The 25,497-nt window shown below is 49.4% G+C and overlaps 3 protein-coding genes and 1 long non-coding RNA gene across 5 annotated transcripts; 3 read left to right on the top strand and 1 right to left on the bottom strand.

Moving 5' to 3' along the window:
* Nucleotides 1-86: 86 nt before the first annotated feature.
* On the top strand, nt 87-6,463 carry RASL12 (RAS like family 12). 2 transcript variants are annotated; one of them, XM_084532609.1, is made up of 6 exons: nt 87-859; nt 1,702-1,818; nt 2,476-2,532; nt 3,863-3,936; nt 4,012-4,202; nt 4,787-6,463. In XM_084532609.1, exons 2-6 carry the CDS (start codon nt 1,710-1,712, stop codon nt 5,169-5,171), a joined length of 816 nt encoding a protein of 271 aa, XP_084388735.1. In that variant the 5' UTR covers nt 87-859; nt 1,702-1,709; the 3' UTR covers nt 5,172-6,463. The 2 variants fall into 2 exon arrangements, with proteins under 2 accessions (XP_084388735.1, XP_084388736.1); XM_084532610.1 differs by lacking the exon at nt 87-859 and adding an exon at nt 897-1,508.
* Nucleotides 6,012-12,800, bottom strand: SLC51B (SLC51 subunit beta). Its single transcript, XM_084532608.1, has 6 exons — nt 12,591-12,800; nt 9,140-9,240; nt 8,447-8,824; nt 8,181-8,324; nt 7,445-7,535; nt 6,012-6,678 (listed from the first exon to the last, which is right to left on the bottom strand). Exons 2-6 carry the CDS (start codon nt 9,177-9,179, stop codon nt 6,459-6,461), a joined length of 873 nt encoding a protein of 290 aa, XP_084388734.1. The 5' UTR covers nt 9,180-9,240; nt 12,591-12,800; the 3' UTR covers nt 6,012-6,458.
* On the top strand, nt 11,280-12,687 carry LOC311442895. Its single transcript, XR_014696940.1, has 2 exons — nt 11,280-11,403; nt 12,551-12,687. It is a non-coding gene; the product is annotated as an uncharacterized lncRNA (long non-coding RNA).
* A 4,249-nt stretch (nt 12,801-17,049) lies between the features above and the next one.
* MTFMT (mitochondrial methionyl-tRNA formyltransferase) lies at nt 17,050-22,612 on the top strand. Its single transcript, XM_084532606.1, has 9 exons — nt 17,050-17,231; nt 17,852-18,064; nt 18,473-18,595; nt 19,633-19,735; nt 20,280-20,355; nt 20,900-20,991; nt 21,091-21,172; nt 21,818-21,900; nt 22,174-22,612. The coding sequence occupies exons 1-9, from the start codon at nt 17,089-17,091 to the stop codon at nt 22,381-22,383; spliced, it is 1,125 nt and encodes a 374-aa protein (XP_084388732.1). The 5' UTR covers nt 17,050-17,088; the 3' UTR covers nt 22,384-22,612.
* Nucleotides 22,613-25,497: the final 2,885 nt, after the last annotated feature.

The following is a 25,497-nucleotide window of genomic DNA, read 5'->3' as shown; positions in this document are numbered from 1 at the left end:
AGAAGAAGAAAAGTGTCGTTTGTGGCATGTTGCTCATCTGCGTGCTGTTCACAGCTTTTTCTGGTTAGAAATCCCGTTACGCATCCGCTGCGGGGTGCAGAGGAGGGCAGGCACCACCTGCAGCCCCTGATTACTTCAGAGCCATAATTTAAGGCAAGCAGCCTGCCCTGCCCCGAGGCATTTTGTCTCTTTCTCTTTATTCTGGCTGGTTTGGGTGTCCCAGCATGGAGCAGTGGGGTGCCAGGGGGTGGCAGTGCTGTGGCCCTACTGGGTTCCCCCCAAAGCCCCCACACGGGCAGAGGACAAAGTTCCACAGCACCCCGACGGCAGGCTGCTTTATGGCAACCTCTGCCAGAAGATCTTGAATGGCTTAAAAAAGAATAAAAATAATTTGGCTCTGATGCCTCGAAGCACACTCCACCTGTGCCCAAAGGCGATTTGGGGCAGGGGGGTTGCTGCCATCCCACCAAAATCAGTCCCTGGAGGGGCTCTGCTTCCCACAGGGGACTGACCCTGTCCGTTTGTCCATCCCTCCCAGGACAGCAGCGAGGCTTGCAGGGGCTTCCACGGTCACAAACTATTTTGGGAGGGTTTAAAAATATCCTCCGTGCGCTACCGGGCAATCATCCCAGCGGCGCAGAGCCCCGCACGGCCGCAGCAGCCCCCGTGCCCCCCAGGGCGACCCCAGCCCCTCCACGACCCCCTGGGGGGCCGCATCCTGCCCGGGCGGTGCCGGGCGCTGAGCCCCATCCCAAATGGCTGCGATTGCCATGACAACGCTGACTTCAGCTCCCTCCTCCTCCTCCTCCTCGCTTTTGGAGCCCGTTGGGCTGATGGCTCGGCGCGGTCAACAGCGGCGGTGAGTCCTCCCCTTGGGATCGCGTATTTTTGGGTGGAAAAAGGAGATTTTTTTTCCCCCCCGCTGAGCCTGCCAGCGGCAGGCGGTGCCCGTGCCCGAATGCTTCTTGCAGGGAAGGAGCCGGGGAGGACGGCGGCCGTGCTGGCACCGCGCTCCCGTGCGCTGCGTCTGCCCACGGGAGGTGCAATGAGTGTGCCGGCCTCAGCCTGGGTGCTGCAGGGCTCTGGGGGGGGGAGCCAGGCTCTGCTTTGGGCTTGTAGGGTCCCAGCGAGGTGCTGGGGAAGGGGACATGTAAAAGTGGCCACCGGGAGCTGAGCTGGGGGGTCCCCATGGAGGCGATGCTGGCGATGGTCCCCCCGCCAAGCGCCGCTGGGCACCAGTGGGCACCCTGCTGCTGCTGGGGGTCTGCGGGGCTGCCCTCCCCGGGGCGTTGCACCAAGGGGACAGTCCTTGGGGCAGCTGGGGACGCGTGTCCAGCCCGGCCCCGGCGCGGCAGCTTGCCTTACAAGGAGTTTGGCTGGGGCGCGAGCGGTGGGAGCAGCGCTCGCCTCCGCCTGCCTCATTCATTGGGAGCGCGGGCGGCGCAGGGGCCGCTGCTCCCCCAGCCCCGCCGCGGCCTCCACGCACCCGGCGAGCCTCGGAGGCACAGGTGGGAGGCTGCTTTCCTCTCTTTCTCCGCGGGTAGAGGGTGGAAAAGGGGGTCCCTGTCTTGATTTTTGGCCCCGGGGGCTGCGGCTGGAGGCAAGCGCATCCCCTCGCCGGGTGGTGAGAGCGGCTGCGTCCCTGCTGCCTGGCGGGGAGGTGGCTGAGGGTCCCCACGTCCCCCCTGCTCTCTCCCGCAGGACCCAGGATGTCCTCGATGTTCGGCAAGCCCCGGGCTGGAGCCGAGCGGCCGCCCCAGAGCCCCCTCGCCGAGTGCAACGTGGCCATCCTGGGGTGCCGAGGGGCCGGCAAGTCAGGTGAGAGCGGGCACCGACGCGCCCCCCGGGCTGCCCAACGCTGCCCTGGGCTTTTCGGCACCCTTGGGTGCCCACCCAGCTTCAGCTCCCAGCACCCTGCTCTCCCGGCTCCTGCCCCATTGCAGCATCCCTGCCCCGATGCTGTGCACCAGCCCCGAGAATTTTTTATTTTTTATTTTTTATTTTTTTCCTCATGTTTGGGAGAGGAAAAAGTTTCTCAGCAATCTTCCTGGAGCGGGTCAAAGCCTTTTGGGTCAGGCCCACGGCCGTGGCTGGGTTCGTTTGCTTTGCATGCAATGCCTGTGGGTTTTTTTTTTAGGGTTATTTGTGGACGTTTAGGGTAGCAGCAGCATCTCCGCTTGTGCAGATCGGGGCCAGCAGGCGGGGGCTGAGCGGGTCCTGCTGGGGAGGGCTGCGTGGGTCCCCAAGCATTGGAGCCCAGAAACCCTCCCTGTGCCCCACCAGTGGTGCGAAAACCTCCCAAAATAACCCAGAATGGCTTTATTATTTATTATCCACAAGGCTCTTGTGGGAAAGGCGGGCAGGATTTGGGGAGAAGAGGTGCATTTTGGCTGGGAAGGGGGGGGTGACAGAGTGGGGGCACCACGGGGGCTCATGGGGCGCTGCTGTCCTCACCCAGCCCTTCCCCTCCCGCAGCCCTGACGGTGAAGTTTCTGACCAAGAGGTTCATCAGCGAGTATGATCCCAACCTGGGTAAGGCACCATCTCTGGGATTCTCTCCCCTCCCTGTTTTTTTCCCTGCATGTCCCCGATGTGCTCCGGCAGAGCACCCTTCCCACGTTTCCCACGAATATGGCATTTAAGGAGAAAAGAAAAAAAAATAAAGACATGAAAAGCAAAAGAAGGGCTGGATTTGACCCAAACCAGCCTGTAAAAACAGCGGTGAAAGCGGTGCTCGCCCCTTGGGCACATCCCACAGGGAAAATCAGCTCCTTGCATCTCCGTGCCAGAGGCAAAACCCAATTTTGGGGGGGTTTTGGGGGTACCCGTGCCTCCTGCTCACTCTTTGGGGTGTTTTGCAGGAGAAGGGGATGTGTAGGAGCCGGCATCCCCGGGGGCTGTGCTGTGCAGCAGGAGGGTCTGGGCATTTTTTTCTGCTCCGTTTGAGTAATTAATAACTATTTTCGTAGGCCTGCCTCCAGTGCGCAGTGAAGAACTGTAAATGATTTATCAGGGACATTAGGGAGATATGGACCCCGTCCAGGAACCAGCTCCAGCCCCTCATAACTCTTAGGAAAGAAGGAAAAATCCTTTATTCAGATCTTGTTTGTGGTTTCGCGGCGGTTCTGCCGTCTTCCCATGGCAAAACCTTCCCCAAACGCATCCCCTAAGACCCAGCCGGGAGAGGGCAGCTTCCAGCTGGGGCACCCCACGGGAGCCCCCCTGTTCCTAAAGCCCTGCACCCATTTCTAAAGAAAGGAGCTGCTGCTTTTGCCTGATTTCTCAGAAGCCAGCTCCGTGGCAAGCCCTCAGCAGGGGCTTTATCTCGTTGGGTCCTATTTAGATAAGGGCTGAGCCAGGGCGCAGCCACGGTGGCTGTGCTGGGGTTCCTCCCGTCCCCATAGGAGCCCACAGAGGGGACGGGGGGTGATCAGCCCACCACAGATTTTGGGGAAATCTCATGGGGGTGAACCCTGGAGGGAGCTGAGGGAGTTAGGGGGGTTTTGGCTGCTGTGGTTTGGAGGTGCTGAGGATGCTGCTGGTGTGAGGCTGGAGGGGGACCCAATTTCCAGCGAAACGAGGGCAGAAGGTGCTGAGCTGTTTCGGTCCTAAAGAGCGAAAATAAATCAATCCCATCTTACTTTTTGCATGCAGTAGGAGAAAGCTGCCCCCTACCAGGTTTGCCGAGCGGCATCGCCGCTGCGCCCACCTCCGGCCACCCCAAATAACGCCCGTGTAGGAAGGAGCGAGGCGAGAGGACGCTCCTCACCAGGAGCTTTGCCCACCACATCCCACCCAGCCAGGGCTTTGCTGGGTGTTGGGGAACGTCCATCCCATCCTCACGGCCCCATTTCCCTTGCAGAGGACACCTACACCTCGGAGGAGCTGGTGGACCAGCAGCCCGTGCTGCTGAAGGTGATGGACACCGCCGACCAGGTGAGGGGCCGGGCAGCTTTCCCCGTGCCTCCAGCTGCACGGGGCCGGCTCTCACCCCGCTCCTCTCGCCCCCAGGACGGTCCTGGGAACTGCGAGCGCTACCTGTGCTGGGCCAACGCCTTCCTGGTGGTCTACAGCATCGACGACAGGGAGAGCTTCGAGGGCTGCCGCCGCTACCTCGACGTCCTCGCCCGGCACGCGCGGGGCTGCCAGCACGAGAGCCCCGTGCTCCTGCTGGGCAACAAGCTGGACATGGAGCAGTACAGGTACCTGCAGCCCCTCTTATCCCGCTGGGGAATTGCTCGCGGATCCCTCCCACTTGGGTGAAAAGCTCAGATTTGAGGTTTTTTTTTTTTTTTTTTTTTTTTGTGGTTATTTCCACCCGCGTTGGCATTTGTCGCATCCTCGTGCGTATCCGGGGCGGGCTCTGCCGCCCACGGGGGGATGCGCTGGCATGGAGCCCACCCCTGCTTTCGGTGGGATGTTTTTTCAGCTGTGTCATGAGGTAGCGTCAGCATGCTTTGGGCTTCGAGCTCCAGCTCCTTGCGGGCCGTTTGTGCTGCACTGGGACACTCTGAGCTTGTGTCCTGCTGGCCCTCGACTCAAACTTCCTGATTTGGCCATCCCCAGAAGGTCCTGCTTGTGGGACCTGCCCTGTCCCCTTTCCACAGGGATGTGCTGGCCCTGCCATCACCCCCAGCCCCCTTTATCCTCCCTTGGCACACCTTTTTGTCCCCTGCGTGCCCCAAGACACGTGGACTTGCCCCTCTCCCCTTCCCACGCCATCACGCCACCAGGACGAGCACCCCGAGCGAGGCTGCGCCCATCGTCCCCCGTCCCCCTTCCGCAGGCAGGTGACCAAAGCTGAAGGCACATCGCTGGCCAGCAAGTTCGGGTGCCTTTTCTACGAGGTGTCGGCGTGCCAGGACTTCGCGGCGGTGCAGCACGTCTTCCACGAGGCGGTGCGGGAGGTGCGGCGCGAGGCGGAGCGCAGCCAGCCCCTCCGGCCCCTCTTCATCGCCGAGGAGCGGCCCTGCCTGCACGTGGCCACCCCGGCCACCTTGGCCACCCGGCAAGGGCTGGCCAGCTGCACCCTCAACACCCTCTCCACCGTCAACTACAAGGAAATCCCCTCGGTGGCCCAGGCCAAGCTGGTCACCGTCAAGTCCTCGCGGGCTCAGAGCAAGAGGAAAGCGCCCACGCTCACCTTGCTGAAAGGCTTCAAGATATTTTAAGGCGCTTCCCCGCGCAAGGGAGTGGTGAGAGATCCCCGTCCCCCGGCTCTGTGAGGGGCTGGGAGCATCGGGAGAGGGGACCTTGTCCCGTAGACACGTGCACAGCCCTGCCTGGGCGATGCATCTGCGGATTTGGGCACCTCCCGGGGCCGGGAAGCATCGCTGGGAGGGCGAGGGCTGACCCCGGGGCCGTGTGCTGGATGGAGTCCGTCAGGCAGAGGTGGGGAGCCCAGGAAGGATGAAGCAATCCCCAGACACAGAGGAGCCCGTGTCGTTCACCTGACAGGTCCCCTCGCCAAGCAATAAGAGGAATTTCTTTTTTAACCTGAACGGGAAAGTGGCGGATAATGTTACAGCCGACCAAAGGTCTCAGGTGTCCTAAAATTGATTCCCATGCATTGAAATAACTCGTACCAAAATAGCTTCTTTTTTTTTAACCAACTTTTATACGACAGCGTTCCTTTTCAAAGGCTTTGCACGGAGAGAGGCTTCACTGACCAGGACGCGTTCCTAAAAGCTTTTTGTTTAAAAGACTGGTGTGATGTACTTCCCAAATGTCTTAAATTATTTCGTGGCCTCTGCGTGCGCCCTGTGAGGGGCGTGAAGACAATCCTAACACAGAGCACCGTGCGCCGTGACCAGGCTCTGTCTGTGCCCAGGCCAAGGGCTGTGTGTTGGAGCTCATCTGCTGCACCAGGACAAATGTTCTGCTTCTCCCTGGAGTTGCACGGATCTGCAGAGTGAAACACCCCCAAGACATTTGTACATATATACATAATATATATATATATATATATATGACCTTAGCGACGTAGAGAGAGATTCGATAGGGGATTTCGATCAACTTTGGCAAATATTTTAATAAAGATGACTTTTTGAAAAGAGCAAACCCTCCTCTGCTTCGGTGTCGGTGTTTTCCTGAGGGCTTGTTCCCCAGCTGACCGTGGCGAGCCCCCAGCCCCTGGTGCCTCAGCCCCAGCCCTGCCAGCGCAGGCGGGTGGCATCTGGGCGAGGGGGCGATGCTGGAGGGAGGGAAGCCTGGAGGCAGCTGAGAGCAGCGGGTAAAGAGCACCCAGACGGAGCTCAAATATGGGAGGCACGGCTCTGAGAGTCCAGAGCTACTTCTGCTGATGCAGCTCTGCTGCTTCCTTTCTTTTTTCTTTTTTTTTTTTTTTCTTTTTTCCCCTCCCCAGGCTAAACTGCATTGTTAAATTTCCCCATCTTCAGTGTGAATCGAGACATTTTGATGCTTTCCTTTGAGGATAAATGCTTGGACCCCAGCCGCTGTTACATGGCATCCTCTGAGCTCTCCTTGTACAGCGTGGTGACCGTCCCGTCCTTCCACTGAACCAGCACCTCCCCTGCCCTCTCCTCCTGTAGCGCCGGCTCCCGCGGCTGCGGGCTGCCCGGGCTGTACTCCTGCACCGGTATCAGGGCCTGCTTGGCTTCCAGCTCGGCTTGCTGGGCAGCTTGCACTGCTTCTTTGTACATGTGGATCTTCCTCTTCCTGCAGGAAAAACATGAAAAAGAGATAAGGGGAGAAGCAGCGAGCTCGGCCCACGTTTGGGGCACGTGCCCGAGGTGCTGTTACATCCATCCCTTTGCGTGCTTGGCCCCGGGAAGGCGTTAGCTGCTTAGGGGAAAAGCTGCCAGCCACGCTGTGTCACCAAAGTGCTCTGAAGTGTCTGAGTACACACAGCCCTAGTGTTTACACTTGGAGAGCACAGCGCACCACGCTGCTTAAAGCAAGGCAGTGACACCCAGCGAGCCATCGTTAAAACAAGAGGATGGCCAGGCAGACCTGCAGCATCTCTTTTAGGGTTATCTCAGTGTGAAAGCTCGGCCCCTCGTGTGTTTTCTCACTCCAGAAGGCAGCGAGTTACTCCTCAGATGCAGGGCTGAAAGCACTGTGGGATTGCAGATGGCTGGGGAGTTCTGCTTCAGTCCTGTGTGCCCCTATATTTATGGGAGGGCACCCCAAACACACACATTTAGCAGCGTTTTCCTCCCAAAACCTCTCTTGGGCTGGCCAGTGCTTTTGCACATGCTTTACTGGTGAGGATCCAGGGCACAGAGAAATGAAGGTGCATGTTCTGAGTGGCACATGAGGAGAGCAGGAAGGTAGGGAAGGTTTTATGGTGAAGCAGGGGTCAAAGGAAGTTTGTCTTTGCTCTTCTCTCCATCCCTCAGTGCTTGTTCCTGCCCAGCCAACCCCCCATGTCATCTGTTTGAGGTCCTTAGTGCACCACCACACCCGAATTTTCCTCACTCACCTGTTTCGTGTAATGTTAATGCCCAGGAGGACAAGACCCAAAATCGTGGCCACGAAGGAAAGCGCGAGGACGGAGTAATTCCACGATGATGCTGGGGGAAGGACGGAGAGGCAGTGTTAGCATGCACAGAGCAGGGGTCTGCAGAGCCCAGCCAGGTGCTTTCCAAGCTCATTAATCTGCCCCACATGGGTTTTCCACTTTTGAAAGCTGTGAGAGGCTGTGCCCGAGGGTGGGAGCAAGGCCGAGAGGTGCAGCACCCCACCACGAGCACTGCTCTAAAAAACCCTCCTCTCTGCAGCCTTTCTCACCACCGCCACGCTCAGCAAGGTGGATTTTGCCCCAGAATACGGGATGTGCAGCGCGGATGGCAGCAGATGCTCTGCCCTTGAGTTTTGTGGCTTTGAAGTTGACCCTCGGGGCGCTGACCCGCTCATATTGATCCCCTCCCGTCACCCTGCCAAAATCACTGGTGATCTCAGACCTTTGCTCTTTTGGCAGCACATGCCTGGAAAGAGGCTGAAGCCCTCTCTGGGAGAAGACCCTGCCACAGCACAGCTCCAGGCCTGACTTCACCCATGGCCTGCTTCTCTGGGAGGTGAGGCCGAGGGTTTATACACCTGGGGTAAATAACCTCCTCAGATAATTCCCTCAGGCACCTCTGTTAGGCAGGAGGGTTCCCGGCCAAGGACTGTGCATTTCTGTTTGGACTCAGCCCAGGAATATCTGCAGGACTTACGGTCTTCTGTGCGGAAGAACCACAGCAGATTGCTCAGCTCTTCTGGATCCATACCCACCACGAGGGTGGAGTTGTATGCTGTGTGGTCGTACACCTGCGTGCTGGTGAGGGCTGCATAGAAGTAGCTGTCTTGCACTGCCCTGGCTGTGGAGGAGAAGAACAGAGAGATACAGAGGTGTTTCACTGCAATGAAAGACGCTGACTGTGCCCTCCCACCTTCCCTGGCAGTGCAGATGCACCACCGGGACCTGGTGGGCAGCACTCACCTGCTTTTTCCTCACAGACATTCCGCTCCGTGACACCTTGCCACCACTGAGCCTTGAGGCCTCTCACATTATCAAGACTAACTCCTTTCCTGCTTGCCACCAGGTAGCTCTGGCTGCTGCCCAGAGGGGAGAGCAATGAGTTGGAGCAGTCCCAGCCCGTGGAAGCTGCGCTGTCACAGGGGCTTGTCTGCACCCCGCTGTCCTCCAGCACAGAGAGGCAGCTCTGTGTGCCGTGATTCTTCAAGGAATCACCCTGCCAAGACCAGTTCTGGAAATCTGAATCTGGGTCACAGTCCTCCAGCAGTAAACTCTCGTCCATCGGGCTGGCTTGTAAACACAGCTTGATTTTGGCATTCTTCATCAGAAAAGCTTTTGTGTCTGCAAAGAAACCAGAACGTGAGCGTGGCCACCCTGTCACAACATGAGTGTGTCACCTCTGTGACCATCAGGTGTCTTCCCTGGTGTCAAAGAGGTTGCAATACTGCTGTGAGCAAAGGCTTAGGGTGCAGCTTTCCCCATGGTCAGGCTGCTGCTGACTCTCACGCGTGTGCCTCCAGCTCCTGTGAGCCTGCCCTGCACACAACGCTGTGTCGTGGCCCCTGCTGAGCTCAGAGTGGGTGAGAATCTGTGAAGAGGCTCAGCCTTGGCATGTGTCGCTGCCTTCACCCACACTGCTGTCCTCTAAGCCTTTACCTTGCAGCAGGAAAAAGGGGATTATCCAGAGTATCTTCATATTTGTACGTGCAGCTCGGATGGATCACGACTTCACCAGCGTTCGTTCAGTGTGTGGATGCCTGGGAAAGAGAGAGGTGAGAGGTGAGGAACAACCTCACAGTACGTTCCTGTAGCTCCCACTGTGCAGTGCCACGGGTTTTATCAGTGGTGCCCTGACGTTATCACGCAGAGGGAGTGGAGAGAGTGAGCCAGCATGTTCCTTTTCTGGTGTCTACAGAAGATGAGACAAGAGTACAACTAGAAGTGACGATCTTCTAAACAACCCTGTGCTCATGCTGATGCCCCTCCCTGCTCCAGCTTTGTATTCAGACAGGGGACCTGATGTCCCTGTGCAGCTGGGCCATCTCTTTTCTTCTGCAGATGTGAGTTTTTGCTGCCAGGATGGGGTGCAGACACAGGCAATGGCTCTGGGAGCCACTGGGGTCTGGCACAGGGCTGGGGTGGGACCCCTCGCCTGGGTGACCCTGTACAGGTGGGAGCCAGCCCCTCCCCAAATAACCTGGCTCCTTCCTCGCTCCCCTGCCATGATCCCAGAGAATACGTATTTTGTGGGCAGTGATGATCTGCTGACGGCCCGGGGATGGCAGAATAAGGGTGTGGAGACGAGGAAGCAGAGGTCTCAGCTCCAAGAGGAGGACTAGCCAGCTTGCCGTTGAGGCAAAGGTATCTCCCATCCCTCAGGGAAGCAGAAAGCTCCTCCTTGACCTTTAGTCCCTCATTTGTCAATGGCATCAGTCCAGCTTTTATAGCTGCTTGTCCAACTCAGTTCCTCAGCCTCCTTTGGAAGGACCTGAGCAGAGCAGAGGGCTTCCCAGCCCCCCTGGCCCTGTCCCCGTAGCCTGGCTGTGTCTGCACTGCCCTCCCAGTGCATGACACAGGCAAGGCCAACTGAGCTCGGGCAGTTACGTCCACGTTGCCCCTAAAAGAACAGCTTGGGCATAGGCGTTTTGACACCTGAACCCCAATATGTGGCCACCCAGCTGGTGGTCCCCGAGCCGAGCTACTTGTGGGTGGAAGAGGCTTGAGCACAGGCTCTCAGCAAGGGCTAGCACTGATGACTAGGGTGTTCCCTGGAGGACTAATGACTGCCAAGGGAAGGAATGGGCTCAGGGACAAGGAAAATCGTCCACTGCAAGCTACCTCGTGACAGTAAGGTTGGACCTACCCAGCCCACTGCTCAGCCACGAGAGAGCAGAGCTGCTGTCACTGCTCGCTGGCCTCATCTGAACCGTCACCCGCTCGTAGGTGAACAACACGCTGGCCCCACAGGCGATTAATTATTATATGAAGACCAAGACCTGTGTGACTGCCTGATACTCACAACTTTCATTCTCACTCGTAGCATGGCCCCTCACTTCCTAAAACTGTTCCCTGGAAATCACTCGCGAGCATGTTCCGCGGCGCCAGGCGTGTCAATAACACTCCTGCTGACTCCTCAGGCAAGCGTTCGTCCTATCGGTTATAGACCTAATGATTGCTACTATTTCCACCCCCCCTTCTCAATGTCTTCACAATTCAAAGTTCACTTTTTATAGCCAACCAGGCATGCAGGCTTGCTCCCTCCTGCCAGAAAGCTGCCTGTTAGCGATGCTTGGAGGACAGGGCTCCGAAATATCTCACGTGCCCCCCTTTGGTTCCGTATTTCAGAAAATATGAATAAAGCTGCTCCCCGCAGTTAGGTACGCCAATTACCTTGCAGTCCAGGTAAGCTTTAGCTATTGACATGGATCACTCCACAGCAAGGAGGAAATAAAGTGCTGATGCCAATGAAACCAACTTACAAGTCTGCTACACCCTAATAAGAAGTGCCACTTGAACGTGTAAAGTCTTCCCGTGCAAGGCTTCTGTCTAATCATTTGCTCGAGCAAGAACATTTGACATGCAGGTTGCTCGTTTTCTCCTGAGGTGCTTCACAACCTGCAGGCTACCTCCTGGTATCTGCACTGCCACTGTCGTGCACAGCAGGGACACACGGGAGGACTGCTAAAAGCAGCGCCTCAGGAAAAATACAGTGGCAGAATGGGTATCCATCTCGTATTAATAGGAAATATAGGTAAAAGCCTTTACAGGAATCCTGTTTTTGTAAGGATCTTTGACACCCACGTTGAACTGGGCACCCACTGGAGAGTCTGGATCTTTTAAAGTCATCTCCTCCTGCCATCCTGAAGAGCTGCTCTGCTTTCCATATCCCAACTTGGGTGAGCACTGCTCCAGGACACAAGGTAAGAGGGTGATGCCTTCTCCACTGTTGCCCTGCCCATGTCTCAGCAGGCACTCTGGCCTCTGCTGGATGGGGCAAACCCATAAATTCAGGCCTTAGACATCTCTAAGCTTCTCTAAGCTATGGGATTTGGTCTCTCAGCCTCAGCCCTGTGAAGACAGAGGGTGCTTCCCAGCTTGGGTACAGCATGGAGAAGTCAAAGAAGAGAAAGTTCATGCATTTTAGGCATGTTTGGAAGGAGGTGGAAGGAACAAACAGGCCAGTAGCTCTCAAGAAAACATTTTGCCCATGCTGTTTTGAGTTTATATTCATTCCTGAACAGTCATCCTTTTTTTTTTTTCTTTTTTTTTTTTACTTCCTATTTTCAAATGGGATGTTGACGTGCAAGCTGCAGCTCTATGCTGCATGTACTTCATAAATGGAGTTACTCACCTCTTCCATCCCAAATCCTCTGGTTCAAAACCAGAATCTGTGGAATTTGGTGGCATCCTATGATACCTCAAGAAAATACAGCAAAATGGCAAGAGACTGCTTCTTACTACTAAGATGGAAAAAAAAATAAATCTGAAAAGATGATGAAGCACAGCCTCTGGTAGGATGACAATGTCCTGCTGATCCTCCTACTCTGTACTCATTACACTTTATGCTTACAGTGTCCCAGTCTTTGTAAATTAGTGTCCTCTTGCCCTCCAGGCTGTCTCTCTGATAGTTATCTTAACTGACTGTGTTAGAATGTGACAGTTACTCCAAATACTCTATCCAACTGGGATGCCCTGTCTTTGGGATTCACACAGGACAGTGTCACACCGTGGAGACACAGATGGACGGGTTTGTATATGTAAAGGTACATTGAGGACTGAGTTCACTTAAAGAACACACTAAAAATGTTTAGTATTTAAAACACTGAAACAAGAAAGCAGACAAGTATTTTTCAACCTTTGTAAAGCCAGAAGTTAAAAAGCAAATCTAAGTTATATTAGGTATTTTCCAGGCTGTTTATATGCAGGAGTTATCCCAGCCTGCTTCTCCCTTCCCATTCATTCTCTTCTTAAATATGTCATGCAGCCTTTACTTAAAATTATGAGGAGCTGAGCTTCCTAACCAAAAGAAACGAACCCATTAACAATAGCTATAAATTAACCCACCAGCTAGCGCACCAGGAATGTCAGCTAATCCCAGCTAACTCACCAGAAACACGCAGTTCCCAGGAGAGGGGCAGCTACATTTCTTCTGCGAGCCCTGCCGTCTGAAGACGTCTGTCCTGAGCACCCGTCAGCGCCTTCCTACGGTGACAAGGTTGCCCGTCGTCCTCCTCCTCTCCGAGTGCTACGGGCTGTGATTCACTCTGCTCCTGAGTCATGCGTGAAGGCTAGTCCAACAGGTGAGGTTTGCTCCGGTCCCTGAAAAAAACACACCTCTTTAGTGGGTCCATTTACAGCACAGGGTGAACGACCTTTTCCCAAAGAATGAACCGCAGGAAAGTTGCAGTTTATTTGCTCAAGCTATTGGCATTATCAGTATTAAAAGAGCACGCCGAGTAAAATGGCACTGTAATAAGTTACCCCAGGGGTTAAAATAAGGGATAGTGTTCATTCTGCCTGGCTCCGTCCTCACTGCATAAAGGAAATGTGTCCTGATAAGCAGGCAATCGCCCTTTTTTTTTTTTTTTTTTTTTAAAGTGAATGGTCATTCTAAGGAGCTCGGAGCATCTTAAAGAGTGCCTGGTTTTGCAGGCAAACATAAAGCACCCATCAGAGATTGTGCCATCTGTGTTAAAGGTAACGAGCATCTGAGTTGGCCAAGTTAACAGACTGCCAAGAGGCTTTGCAGCTCGAGAAGTCTTGTGTGGTGTCTTTCTGTGCCAGACACGTTTGGGGAAGAGGATTCATTTTCAATACAGTCTTGGTGCGCTTCCTGATCCATGGATATCCAAGCTGGATCCCTCTCAGTGATGGGCTTTGTGCACACAGCTAGCACTGGTTAGCTTCAGCTTAATGGGAGTCTCCACATGTTCACCCTGTTCTTGGTGTTTTCCAGCTTGAAATAAAGTGCCTTTGGCATTGCAGCCCGGCTCCAGAATGATTAATCTTTTGAATCCCTCTCTACATCCGACTCAGAGCTTCCCCTGGCTGCCCCTGTGCAACGTCACCCAGAGACAGAAGGGTTTCACTGGTCAGTGTCAGCCTGGCAGGGCTCGGGTCAGGGCTCGCACTCAGAGACACATCCTCTTGGAAATGAGGAGGGACAGCACACCACACTGCAAATCATCTTCTCTTCCCTCCTCATTTCATTTTGAGACATTTAAAAATACACCTGGCCAGCGTAGCGCAGTCTCCAAGGGGAAGGATGGAGAAGCTAACCATGGCAAAGAAGGGGCTGGATCAGGACAGGACTGCAAAGCCCCAGCAGGTCCCTTTTCATCCCAGGTTCCTACAAAGCTTGACTTAAAAGATAATAATTTAGAGATTTTTGGAAGCTGGTCGCGATGGTGTTAGGCATTTCCCTAACCCAAAGCCTCTGAAGCCATGGCCAGAAACCTGACCAGCAGAGGCAGAGTGCCTGCAGCCCCTGGGAAGTCAGGGGCAGCTTCAGCAGCTCTGTAGCACAGAGGTCTGGGCACTGTCCTGCCTCGGTGCTGCTCAGAAGCAATCTTTTCAGCAACCAGTGTGAGTGTTTTATTTCAAGCTTCCCCTGACAACACTGGCACTCTTTAATGAGAGATATCTCTTTACTTCTTGGAGACACTTTCAGTGTCTTTGGCTAGGAAGCAAAGTGTAGATAGGACGTTGATTTGTGTTCTGCTTCCTCCTAAGATTTGTCTTTACTACTCATAGGAAGAACTCCTTTGACCTTGACATTTTAATTTTGCTTATCTTTTTTGATCCCTTCTGTGTCTTTGACCCGAAATGCCTGGTTACAGAATAACTAAACATTCAGAGTATTTTTTTTTCCATGTACAAAAGCAGAGTTCAAATCCAGCAGGAAAGCTGCTTTTCTTTTTTTCTTTTTCTTTTTTTTTTTCTTTCTTTTTTTTCTTTTTCGTTTTTCCTTTTGTTTCTTTTTTTTTTTTTTTTTGAATAATTTATTGCTTTCCCTGCTGTAAAAAACGCACCCAGACAAATCTTTAGTTAAATGTCATGTACACTGTGGACAAGGCATAGAACAACAATAGACTGTTTGAATTATATGGTTGCATCAGAGCTGAGGATGGATTACTTGGGATTAAGTTATGTTAGAGTGAATTTAAGTCCACTTCATAAATGTAAGGCAAATGAAATATTAATTATTTCGTGAGTAAGCCTGGCAGAAGCCCAGCATGGACTTGAAGTATTTCCAGGAGCCTTAACTACAGACAGAACTGAGAATACCTCTCCAAGGCTTAAATTCACCTCACTTCTGTTCAGATAGAAGGCAAAGCTCCTTACACAGTGCAGATGTGCCACTGGCACTTTTCACTTTTCATGTGCTTGGATCTAAGAGCAAAATATTAATATTGAGCAGCACTTGAGTGCTGGGTTTAAACTGCCAGCTTTTGGATGGTGCTTGTGCCTTTTAAACACGCGTGGTATGTTCCTGGCTGTTCTGAAGGCCACGAAGTGTTGGTGATAAATCCAGGGTTTCACCCAAGATCTCAGCGGATATTTTCCTGCACCACACAGAACATTTTCTTCAGTTTAGTCCATGCAAGGGCGTAATGCTAGTGATGAGAACAATCAATGTTCTCCCACACCATCAGCCTTTGCTTCAGGTCTAAGCCAGCCACTGCACATCTAGCCACGTCCATCAGTCAATTCTTTCCCGAATTGCTCCCTCTGCTTTTGGAAAACATGAATATTTTCAGCATCTGAGATAATTATGTGGTCAAATTACACACTGTGTGAAACACTACTTCCTCTCTTGTGGAGCCTGATAGCAGTAAGTGCCTGATAATACTTCTTGCAATCTCTTAGTTTTGTGCAACAACTAATTGTTCCTTGTTTACCAGCCCCGTACTATTAATGATCAGACAGGCTCCCAGCCTGCCCTTCTCCTCACATCTGTTTTGCAAGCAGAAATATGCAGGTTACTGTAATCTCTTCTTGAACAGAAGCCATTCCTGCATCCTTGTTCCCCTCTTGTTTATCTTTTCTTTTTTTTTTTTTTTTTTTCTTTTTTTTTTTTCCCCAGAAATATACACACCCTGACATGAGCTGACTGGAATTGCACAGAGTGGCCTGGATGTTACAGAACTGAGGATTTTCATGGGGCTCCACTAATAACAGAGCATTAAGCTTTTTGGAGCAATTGATTTTTATGCGTTGACACTCAACTATGAAATTATCTTGGTATTTAATATTCTCCTTTTCTTGGAATGTATGGGACATAATCACCACATTTAGGATTGTTTGGCTCTTTTATTACCTTTCTCATTTACACTTTCCCATCAGTTCTCCTATGTTTCTACCAGTGGAGATGGAGGCATACTCTGTGTCAGAAGGGAAAAAGCCCTGATGATGGCCAAACAGATAAGAAAGAGGGAGTAAAAATGCATAGTGCTATTTAATGTGGCACAAAATCTCATGTTCCTTAATAATCCTTCCCTGGTGCATCCTCCTGACATGAACTGTCCTCTTATTTCCACATAATTTACATGTTTTCACTGGCATATATAAATTGTTCCCAGATTCTCATGTACTCTGTTTGAGAAATGCCTCATGTCAAAGGCACTAGGCTATGTCGTCATTTAGATGTATAGGGAATTGCGTGTGTAATTTACACTAAATGAACATCCACACAAATAAACCATCTTCCCATGGGGGAAAAGAATGTCCTCAGCAGAATGATAAAATATTTTGTTTCTTATGTTATGGGAGAAGACAGTTCTTTAAGTGATTATCCTGACCTCATGACTTACAAGAAAACATTCTTCAAATTATAATCACTGTTAAAACAAAGCTGTCTGCTGGGCCAGCCACAGAAATTAACACTGCAGCTGCCCATTTGTGTTGGAGAAAGGGAAGAACCAGTGGCTGCAGTGTTAGCACTCCTTTTTGCCTGGATATTTCTTTGTGTTAACTCAGCACTGATGCCAAGCAGTAAATTTACATGAAGATGAGGGTGGGGCAGCACGGAGTGGGCTTCTCACTACAAGAAGGACATTGAGGCCCTGAAATGTGTCCAGAAATGGGCTACGAAGTTGGTGAAGTGCCAGGGACACCAGCCCTGTGAGGAGCGGCTGAGGGAACTGGGGGTGTTCAGTCTAGGGGAGGCTGAGGGCAGAGCTCATTGCTCTCTGCAATGACCTGAAAGGGAGGCGTGGGGAGCTGGAGGTCGGCCTCTTCTCACAGATAACCACTGATAGGACTACAGGGAATGGCCTCAAAGTGTGCTAGGGTGGAAATTAGGACAAATTTATCCTCAGTGGTGTAAACGAGTTGCGCAGGGAGGTGGTGGAGTCACCATCCCTGGGGGTGTCCAAGGTTGGACGTGGTGCTTGGGGACACGGTTTAGTGGGCGACATCGGTGGCTGGACCAGCTGATCCTGAAGGGATTTCCCAACCCTAATTACTCGGTGATCGCAGCACAAAACCCCGAGGCGTGGAGGCGGCACCTAAGGCTGTTATCCCTCCTCCCCGCCCCGACATGGCGGCCCCGCCTCAGCGGCGCCATGTCGTGACGTCCCCCTGGGGGCGCCGGAAGCGCCGCCATGCGGGGCCGGCTGCTGCGGGCCTGGCGTGAGGGGCTGAAGGCGGCGGGCGGCGGGGCCCGGAGGGAGCCGCCATGGAGGGTGCTCTTCTTCGGCACCGACCGCTTCGCCGTCACCGCCCTGAGAGCCCTGCAGGCGGCCAGGTACCGCTCGGTTAGCGCCCGGAGTCCTGGCTGCCGCCATTGGGGGGGGGTGTGGGGAGGGGCTGGGGGAAAGGGGGTGAGGGGGGTGAGGGAGGGCGAGGGCTGGGGGGGCACTGAGGGGAATGGGGGAGGGCTGGGGGTGAGGGGAGGTAGGGTTGGGAGAGGGTTCGGGCTGAGGGGAAGGAGGGAGGGCTGGGGGCGGAAGGAATGGGGAAGGGAAGGGGCTGAGGGGGTCGGGGGAGGGGCAGGGATGGGGTTCAGGGGGTGCTGGGGGAGGGCAGGGCCCGTGGGTTGGTGTGGAAGGGAGGGGAGGTGCCATAGGGTGGGATAGGGGCCGTGGAGATATGTGTGGGACCGTGGAGAAGAAGCAGGGATGGTAAGGGGACGGGGTTTGGAGGGGGGGTGAGGATTGTGGAGACTGGGGACAGGGTTTGGGATTGAGAGGGTTTGGGGTTGAAAGGGGAGGCTGGGGTGGTGAGGGGGCTGGGGACCATCTAGTGGATAGGACTTGAAGAGGTGGGCATTGTGGAAACGGACTGCAGCAAGGGGTGGGTGTGAGCCAGCCTTTGTCTCTCCTTAGCTCTGCCTGCATGAGTCCTTCAGTGCTTTGTCCACCTCAGGGAGCCCAGCAAGGACTTGCTCGTGTCCAGGTTGGAGGTGGTGACCCTGCCCTCCCGCCTGCCCAGAGGCCTGCCCGTGAAGAGCTGTGCCCAGGAGCTCCAGCTGCCTGTTCACGAGTGGCCGCACACGGGGCCTGTGGGGCAGTTTGATGTTGGTGTGGTGGCATCCTTTGGACGGCTCCTAAGCGAGGACCTTATTCTGCAGTTCCCATAGTAAGTGGGTTGACAAGACATCTGTCACTGCTTCATTAGAAAAAAAACAGGCTTCACTTCTGAATGTCACTGTAATCAGTGCCCGTGATTTGTAGCAGGCAAGGTGAGCTTCTTCCCGACGGTTATCTGCTTAGCCTGAGTCCTGCTTTTATCTCTGTGTTGATGGAAAGCTACGGAGATGTTCAGCATAATACATTTACCTTATTTCCTTCTCGTCTCCCTTTCTGTCTTCACTGAGAAGCTGAAGATTATGTAGTGTGAATTTTCCTTTAAGTGCATAAACCAGTAACACGTCAGAAAGTCTCAGCAGATAATTCCTAAGGTAGCCTCAGTGTAATCAGTGCTGCACACCCATTTGTATACATTTCAGTTCTGTTCCTGTTCTAACTTTAAAATACTCCATTTCAGTGGCGTGCTGAATGTCCATCCCAGCTTTCTCCCGCGATGGCGTGGTCCTGCACCGATAGTCCACACGATTCTTCATGGTGACAAAGTGACTGGGGTGACAATTATGGAAATCAGACCAAAGAGGTATGTTAGACGTGCTCCTCAAAACAACTCGCTGCTGCTGTTCTGTGTAATCAATAGTTTCTTTAAAACGTATGTGTTGAAGGGTTTCAAACTTGAATATTGGAAATTTTAATCTGACCGTATCAGACTTCCCACAAATACAGTATTTAATGAGTTCATGATTTGTACTCCAGACTGCTGTATTAAAGGCTTTTAAGAAATAGTTTTTATTGATGGAAATACTCAGTAGTCACGCCAGGTAAAATGCTGCTTTTTTGTAGAAATTGATTCCCAGTAATCTTGCTTCTTTAAATGTGTAGCCAATATTAAAGCTGTGTCTTTAGCTTATTTCAGAAATAAAGTATAATAATGTAAATAATAAAAAGGATTTATCTTTTTATTGTAGCAGTGTGTAGCAGGTTTGGTAGCACCTTCAGCCTGTTTAGATTGTTGCCAGCAGCAGCAATCCCAGCCCTGTTCTCTAACTTTTAGCATTATTACAGGGAGCAGACACAGTACAGATAGTCACACAGCTGGATTAACAATTTGGTGTGATGTTACAGAAAAGAGTGAGTTTTCAGACTTCAGAGTTGCGCGTAACATGTGACTGCAAGAGAGAGCAATAAACTGCTTGCCAAGGGATGAGGGAGGTATCATCTGTTTTTTAGCTTTAGCACAAACTCTCGCTTGGATGGCTTGTAAAAACACGTTGTCATAGCTTGATCTTTTCTTTGTTAGATTCTTGACTAACAGTAGATCTCAGAGAAGTGTGAAAAATTCTTCCTGAATATCTCAGGTTGTTTCTTTTGAAGTCTTGTACTTGTGAACTGTAAACTTGGTTTTGTTGAAACTTGAGTATTGCTTACCTATATAAGATGTATCCAGCTTTCTTTTCCCTCTTTTGCCATGTTGGGCCAAATATTAAAATTTAGTTTTCTTGCACTGTCAAATAGATGAACAAAAGGTAACGAGTAACTGAGTTAATGTATTTAATGTATGCTTTTGAACTGTTAATAGAGTTTTTCCTGCAGTACACTTGTGTGTTTTCTGCCTTGTAGGTTTGATGTAGGTCCAATTATTAAGCAAGAAGAGTTTGCTGTTCCTCCCCGCTGTACTACAAAGGAGTTGGAAGAGATACTAGCAAAGATGGGTGCAAACATGGTAAAGTCATGCAGGCTACTTGTCACTTCTGATTAATACTTTGCTTTTAATATTTGTAACCTACTATTTTTCTTGTTCTGCATTGATTGTAATTGTTAGGAGGAGAGTGATCTGAAAATTAGTGTTTGTGAGCTCTTTCTTGTAGTAAGAGGAAAGCTGAGTGGTATGTAATGAGCCATCGGTAATGGTCCTGTGTGTTGCTCTTCTAATAAGTGAGGAACTTGCATGCTTTGTGTGGAAACATTACAGTTGCTTCTTTTATTGAAACAAATATCTGTGTTTTTCATCTTAAGTATCAGCTTCCATGCTGTTCTAGGGTTAACATCAGACTGCTGATCATCCAGAAAAGAATATTTGTTTATTTAATTGTGTTTGAGTAGAAATAATGTATTTACCATGTTTGTTTATATTATGTAAGGCTTGTGAATATAGTGACACAATTTTCCTTAGAAATTTTCCCTTATCTTATGAGGAAGTTTTACTGATGAAAAATTAAATACTGTATCTGTATTTGCTAAAATTCTGTACAAAAAATATTTTGCAGCTCCTGTCAGTTTTGAAACACTTGCCTGAAAGCTTAGAAAATAAAAAAGAACAACCAAAAGAAGGAGTAACATTTGGTAGGTACACATTTTATCTAATACAACTTGTTCGTTTTTTTTTTTTTTTTCTTTTATAGCTGAAGAACTGATTATTCCTGCTAGGCTGGGTTTTATTTGTTTGGATACTTTTCTCAGTGTGGTCTTCCCGCTGCTGCCTCTGGCTTAGTCAGAGGGAAACTCCCCTCAGAATTCTTCAAATTTGCTACATCAGTGTTTGTTGTTGTTCTTTCCCAGATGTTTCATGTGCAACATCAAATCTCTAGTAATGACATGAAATCTGATCTGATTTACTACTCTTCGTGTTTGTAATACCAACAAAAGTGCTCAGCTGTGCTTGTAAATATGCATTGAGTTTGCACTGTGTACTTAAGAGGGCAACTGGGAATAAAAGATAAGTAAGCCAACCTGGGTTGTTACAAACAACAAATGGAGAAAAGAGCTTGTAAAGTACTTAGGGCTAGACTGTGAACCTTCCATTTATCAGGATGAAACCAGTACAGCTATTTGTGTGCAAAAAGGTGCAAAACAAAATACTAAATCTTTTCATTTCTTATTCTTCTAGCTCCTAAAGTATCTGTAGCTAAGAGTTGTATAAAATGGGAAGAGCAAACAGCTGCACAAGTAATTCGGCTGCATCGTGCAATAGGAAGCATGGTAAGAATGGATTTTTGTAACCCCTTTTCTGTCCTCCAGCAGATCTGAGTTTTAGATATTTTAACTGATGGCTGAAACTCAAGTTGCTTCTGTTTCCAGTTTCCTTTGCAGACACTCTGGAAGGGTAGTCCTGTTAAGCTTATGGATTTTGTGGAAGTGGATAATATTCCTGGTTTTGCTGGTACGTACTCTTAATTAAATCTGTAAAGTTAAATTCTTGGGTCTTTGTAAGCATTAGCTTTGTACAGATTGTTAGTACAATCTTGTACAATTTTGTACATTGTACACAGTTGTACTAAACAAATACTGCTTCCTGGGACTCCAGTAGAACTAAATTTCACATCTGCTCAGATTCTAGTAAGTTTGTGAGCCCAAAGACAAGCGTAAGATGAATTTTAAGGGCAATCCTGCTTTGTGATGATGTTGAGTGAACAGCAGGCATAGTCCTGTGAATCCTGATATTTGAGGATTTTAATCCTATAATGAGTTGAGAGATCCTCTTCTAATGCCATTGTCTGTGGATCTCTCAAGAGGAAAGCTATCCCTGTGTGTACTGCACTTAAACCATTTTCTGTAGTCGCCAGTGAGTCTGAGAGCCTTGTGTGTTCTGAGTGCTGATGTTTGGCTACTTGTGGATGAGACAGGGAGCAGTGCTTGAGAATGACTGTTCTGATGCTTTCCAGCTCATTTCTATCTAATAAAACACAGAATACAATAAAGTATTTTCAAGCAAAATAGTAATTCAGGGTAATTCCGCTTAAGAGGTGTGTTTCAAACTTTTTGCTTGCTTATATAAAAATGCAAGATGTTCTTGCTTTGCTTTTAGACCAAGTATTAAATGATGATGAAGCTGTTCCTGGTTCACTACTATACCATAAAGTGTCCCAAACGCTGATAGCTCGTTGCAAGGTAGGCTTCTGCTTGTTTTATGTGAGGTTTTTTAATATTTTTGTGTAGCTTAGCTTTTAATTGTCCGTTGTTATTCACTGAACTGGTTTAGCTTAGCATCATTCTTTTTATTTGATGCCACAAAGAACTTTTAATTTTCACAAAGTCTTCTTGTTTGCAAGTGAGAATTTTGACTCATAAAGTAAACTTGATGGCAGTAAACAAAATGTGTTTGTAAGTCAATGTGGTAAACTAAAGATTATCATATTTAAACACTTCTGTTTTTATTTTTAGGAAGGCTGGGTTGGAATCAAAACAGTTGTGCTAAAGAAGAAGCTTAGAGCAGTTGACTTCTACAATGGGTACATGCACTCCTGGTTCCAGCAGAGCTCGAGAACTGTTCATCAGGAATGCAGATTTCAAACACTCAGACTTAGCCCAGCAAAAAAGACTCTCAAAGAGCGAAATACTGGTGCAGGATATAAAACAATAGATGTATCTTAAAAGATGTCTCTAAGTTAATAGTAATATAAATATATTTCAATGCCCATCTATAGTGTTTAACTTGGTTTAGGGTTTTCCTCCCCAGAATGTTTGACGTGACCATCATCTGCATATTTTCATCGTGGTGATGATGTTCATTTCTTTTTCCCCATTAAGGAGGAGGATCTCTGAACGTTGAAGACTGAATAAATTTCTGTTTGTGCTGTTGGGTAATTTATTTTTTTACGGTGCTTTCAGTTTATTTTGGGCAAGCTGTGCACAGTTACCTTAATCTAGAAATATTAAAATCCCTGTCTTAATATTTAGTTTCACAAAAGCAAGATTCTCAGAACAGAAGCTTGTTTCATTGCTAAATCATATTTGGAGCAGTGTAGAGTTGGTTATATGCCTCTGTCCGTTCTGTTTGCTAGGTGGGATTTTCTGGGAAGTCTCATTCCATGTGATCAACCATTCATTTTTTTCTATTGAACCAGACCAGATCAGAGAACTAATCTACAGATAGGTCTTAAGAGCTGCTGCAGCCTTATTTGCTCAATTTATTCCCTTCTCTTAGCTTCATATTTATGGCATTGTCACAAATTTTGTAAGCCTAAGAAGAAGAAAAAAATAATTACAGGACATGCCCTCTATTGCATGTGCTTCTGGCTCTTTAGATATTTCAGGGGATTTGTGTCTTTTCAAACACTCCTGTCTGAAAGTTAAAACTAAAGTCGTGTTGAATTCATGAGGTTTACATCAAGGTGACAGGAGCTTGACATGCTTGAGTGTGACTCATTCAGAAAGAAACCAAATCTAAAAAAAAAAAAAAGTTGTTATATAACATGGATTAAAATGCTTCTGAAGAAGCATCTGTTAAAGCAGATGCTGCAGTATTCCTCTTTCAGTGCCATTGGTTCAACAATTAATCTGCCTCTGACAGGTTTTCTGGAACGCGTGATCCTCCAAGAAACCCATGCCTGTAAATGCGAGTCAAAAGCTGGAAACAGCAGTAAGGTGGGGGTTGGGATTCTCTACAGAAAGTCCCTTTGTCTCTGACCACAGATTCAAGGGTTCAACTTATGCTGCAGTAATTTTAAAACTTTTGAGAAAATTCTTTGGAAGTTCTTGTAACTTACTCGCGTCCTTTCCTGTTTCTGAACCTGCTCTGGCATCAAAATAGCAAAGCTTTATCTGTATCCCAGTGTGGGTCCAAAGAAAGATCCTCTGAAATCACTTCAGAATTTACCAAAAATACCATTCCGCTCTTCTGCCGTGTTTAAATTACTCAGAGAGCAAAACCCTTTGATCAGAGTGGTGTGCACTGTGTAGCTTTGCATGCATTTCCAAAGTGACGTGGAGCAAAGCAATGTTATTGCTGGGTGGCATTAATGCTGGTAGCTGGAATATCAGTTTCCACCTAGCAGTGTCTTAAATGGTAGCATCGGGGATAATCTGTAGGGCAATTTGTATGTCTCTTGCCAACAGTTTTAGATCTCATGTGAGATCTGTTGCTGTTAGTCACTGGTGGCAGGTGGTAATTTCTGTTCTAAAGCACATGCCAACAGTGAAGAGTTTGTGTTTTACAGGGAGTTTGAGGTGGCATGCACTCAGAAACCCACTAGATGGGGCTCACTGCATCTCTTAAGGGGAAAAAGAAGGTCAGCTCGGCAAAAGATCTTGAAAAATCAGATTCAGAATGTCTTCAGCCAGTTGTTTAATATCAAATAATGCCTAAACAGTGAGGTAGCCAGGATACCTATAGCTTTTTAATTTAATTTTCTCAGAGTTCTTTTCTATACAAGAGGTTTTCAAAGATTAGACAGTTCCTTGTAGCTTAACAGTTAATTGTCCTAGCTCAAAATATGCATGGCTTTACCCCAGTTGTTTTTATGGAGGAAAAGAGACTAAGATTAATTTATTTTTTATGGAGGAAATCTTTGACGTGCTATTTTTGACATGGTAGAGAAGCCTTAAAGGGAATTGGTGTTCCCCAGGCAGCCGTTAGCCAAAATATCTCTCTGGAAACTTTGCCTTCACCTAGCTCTGTAGGGATTTAACCCAGTAGGTAATGAAAATCTGATTATTTTTGCAGAACAGACAAAACAAAAATGGGGCATTCACTGATGAGGTGTGGAATAGCATGTCAAGGTTGGCTCTGGAACATAGGCAGGGTGATTCAATCCCCAGGACCACTGCTGAGGTCAAGCACAGCCACCCTAGCAATTGGAAAGTGATACTAATGAAATAAAACAGCTGTCCTCCTCTCGGAGAGAGGAAACATAGCAGAGGTATTCATAGACCCAACATCCGCTACGGCTCAGTTTAAGATCAGTGAAGCCAAATTGCTGGTAGAACTGCAAAACTTTTGGATACCAGAAGGGCTCTGGTGTTGGACGGGGATGATTTCATCTTGAATTTCAAGTGAATGTTAAAGGGAATGATGTTTCCTAGTATGCTGATGACTAGCATTTGGATGCATCTGTTCTCTAACCAAACCCTACTGCTCCCCCTGCTTCCTTGGAAACTTTATTCCTGTCTTCTGCTGAATAAATTTCAAAAAGTGTAGGTGATTAATCAAAGGAATACTCAAGACTTAAAATTGTTGTTTGTAAAATCCATGAATAATGTGAAGGTTGAGGCTAGATGGGAATCTCACTTCTTGTGTTTATCCTAACTGCTGACAGCCTGGTAGCTTCTGGGAGGCAGAATTTTCTCTTCCTTAAAAACAAGGGGAGGGATAGGTCATCAGGGTTGGAAACCAAGTAACCTTAATGGAAGTTTCTGTGCCATTAGCCCCAAACTTACTGATGTTTAGGAGCCAGGTCTCCTGCTTCAGACTGCTTCTCGAGGTTGGTGGTCTGAAAGTTAATGCACAGGGAGGAGCTGAGTTACAGCCTTCCTGCATTCCTGGGGCTGATGCTCTCCTTTGATATGTGGGAGTGTGCCTGAGGTTTCAGGTTGCAGAGGGGACACTGCAGAGCACTGACCGTAAACACAGCGCCGAGGAGCTGGAAGTCAGAACTCACTATAGCATAAAACTTGTGAGAGGGGTGGACGCTAGGATCTGTTGTAGCTTTTCTCCTAGAAAAAAAAAAACTCTTGATGTCTTTGGCGTGGTGACTTATCAGTGGTGAA

This window comes from Aythya ferina (assembly GCF_964211825.1).
Source record: "Aythya ferina genome assembly, chromosome: 11".
In the NCBI taxonomy this organism is placed as follows: domain Eukaryota; kingdom Metazoa; phylum Chordata; class Aves; order Anseriformes; family Anatidae; genus Aythya; species Aythya ferina.
Note: the sequence above shows the minus strand (reverse complement) of the source record. Positions and strands in the feature narration are given on the sequence as shown.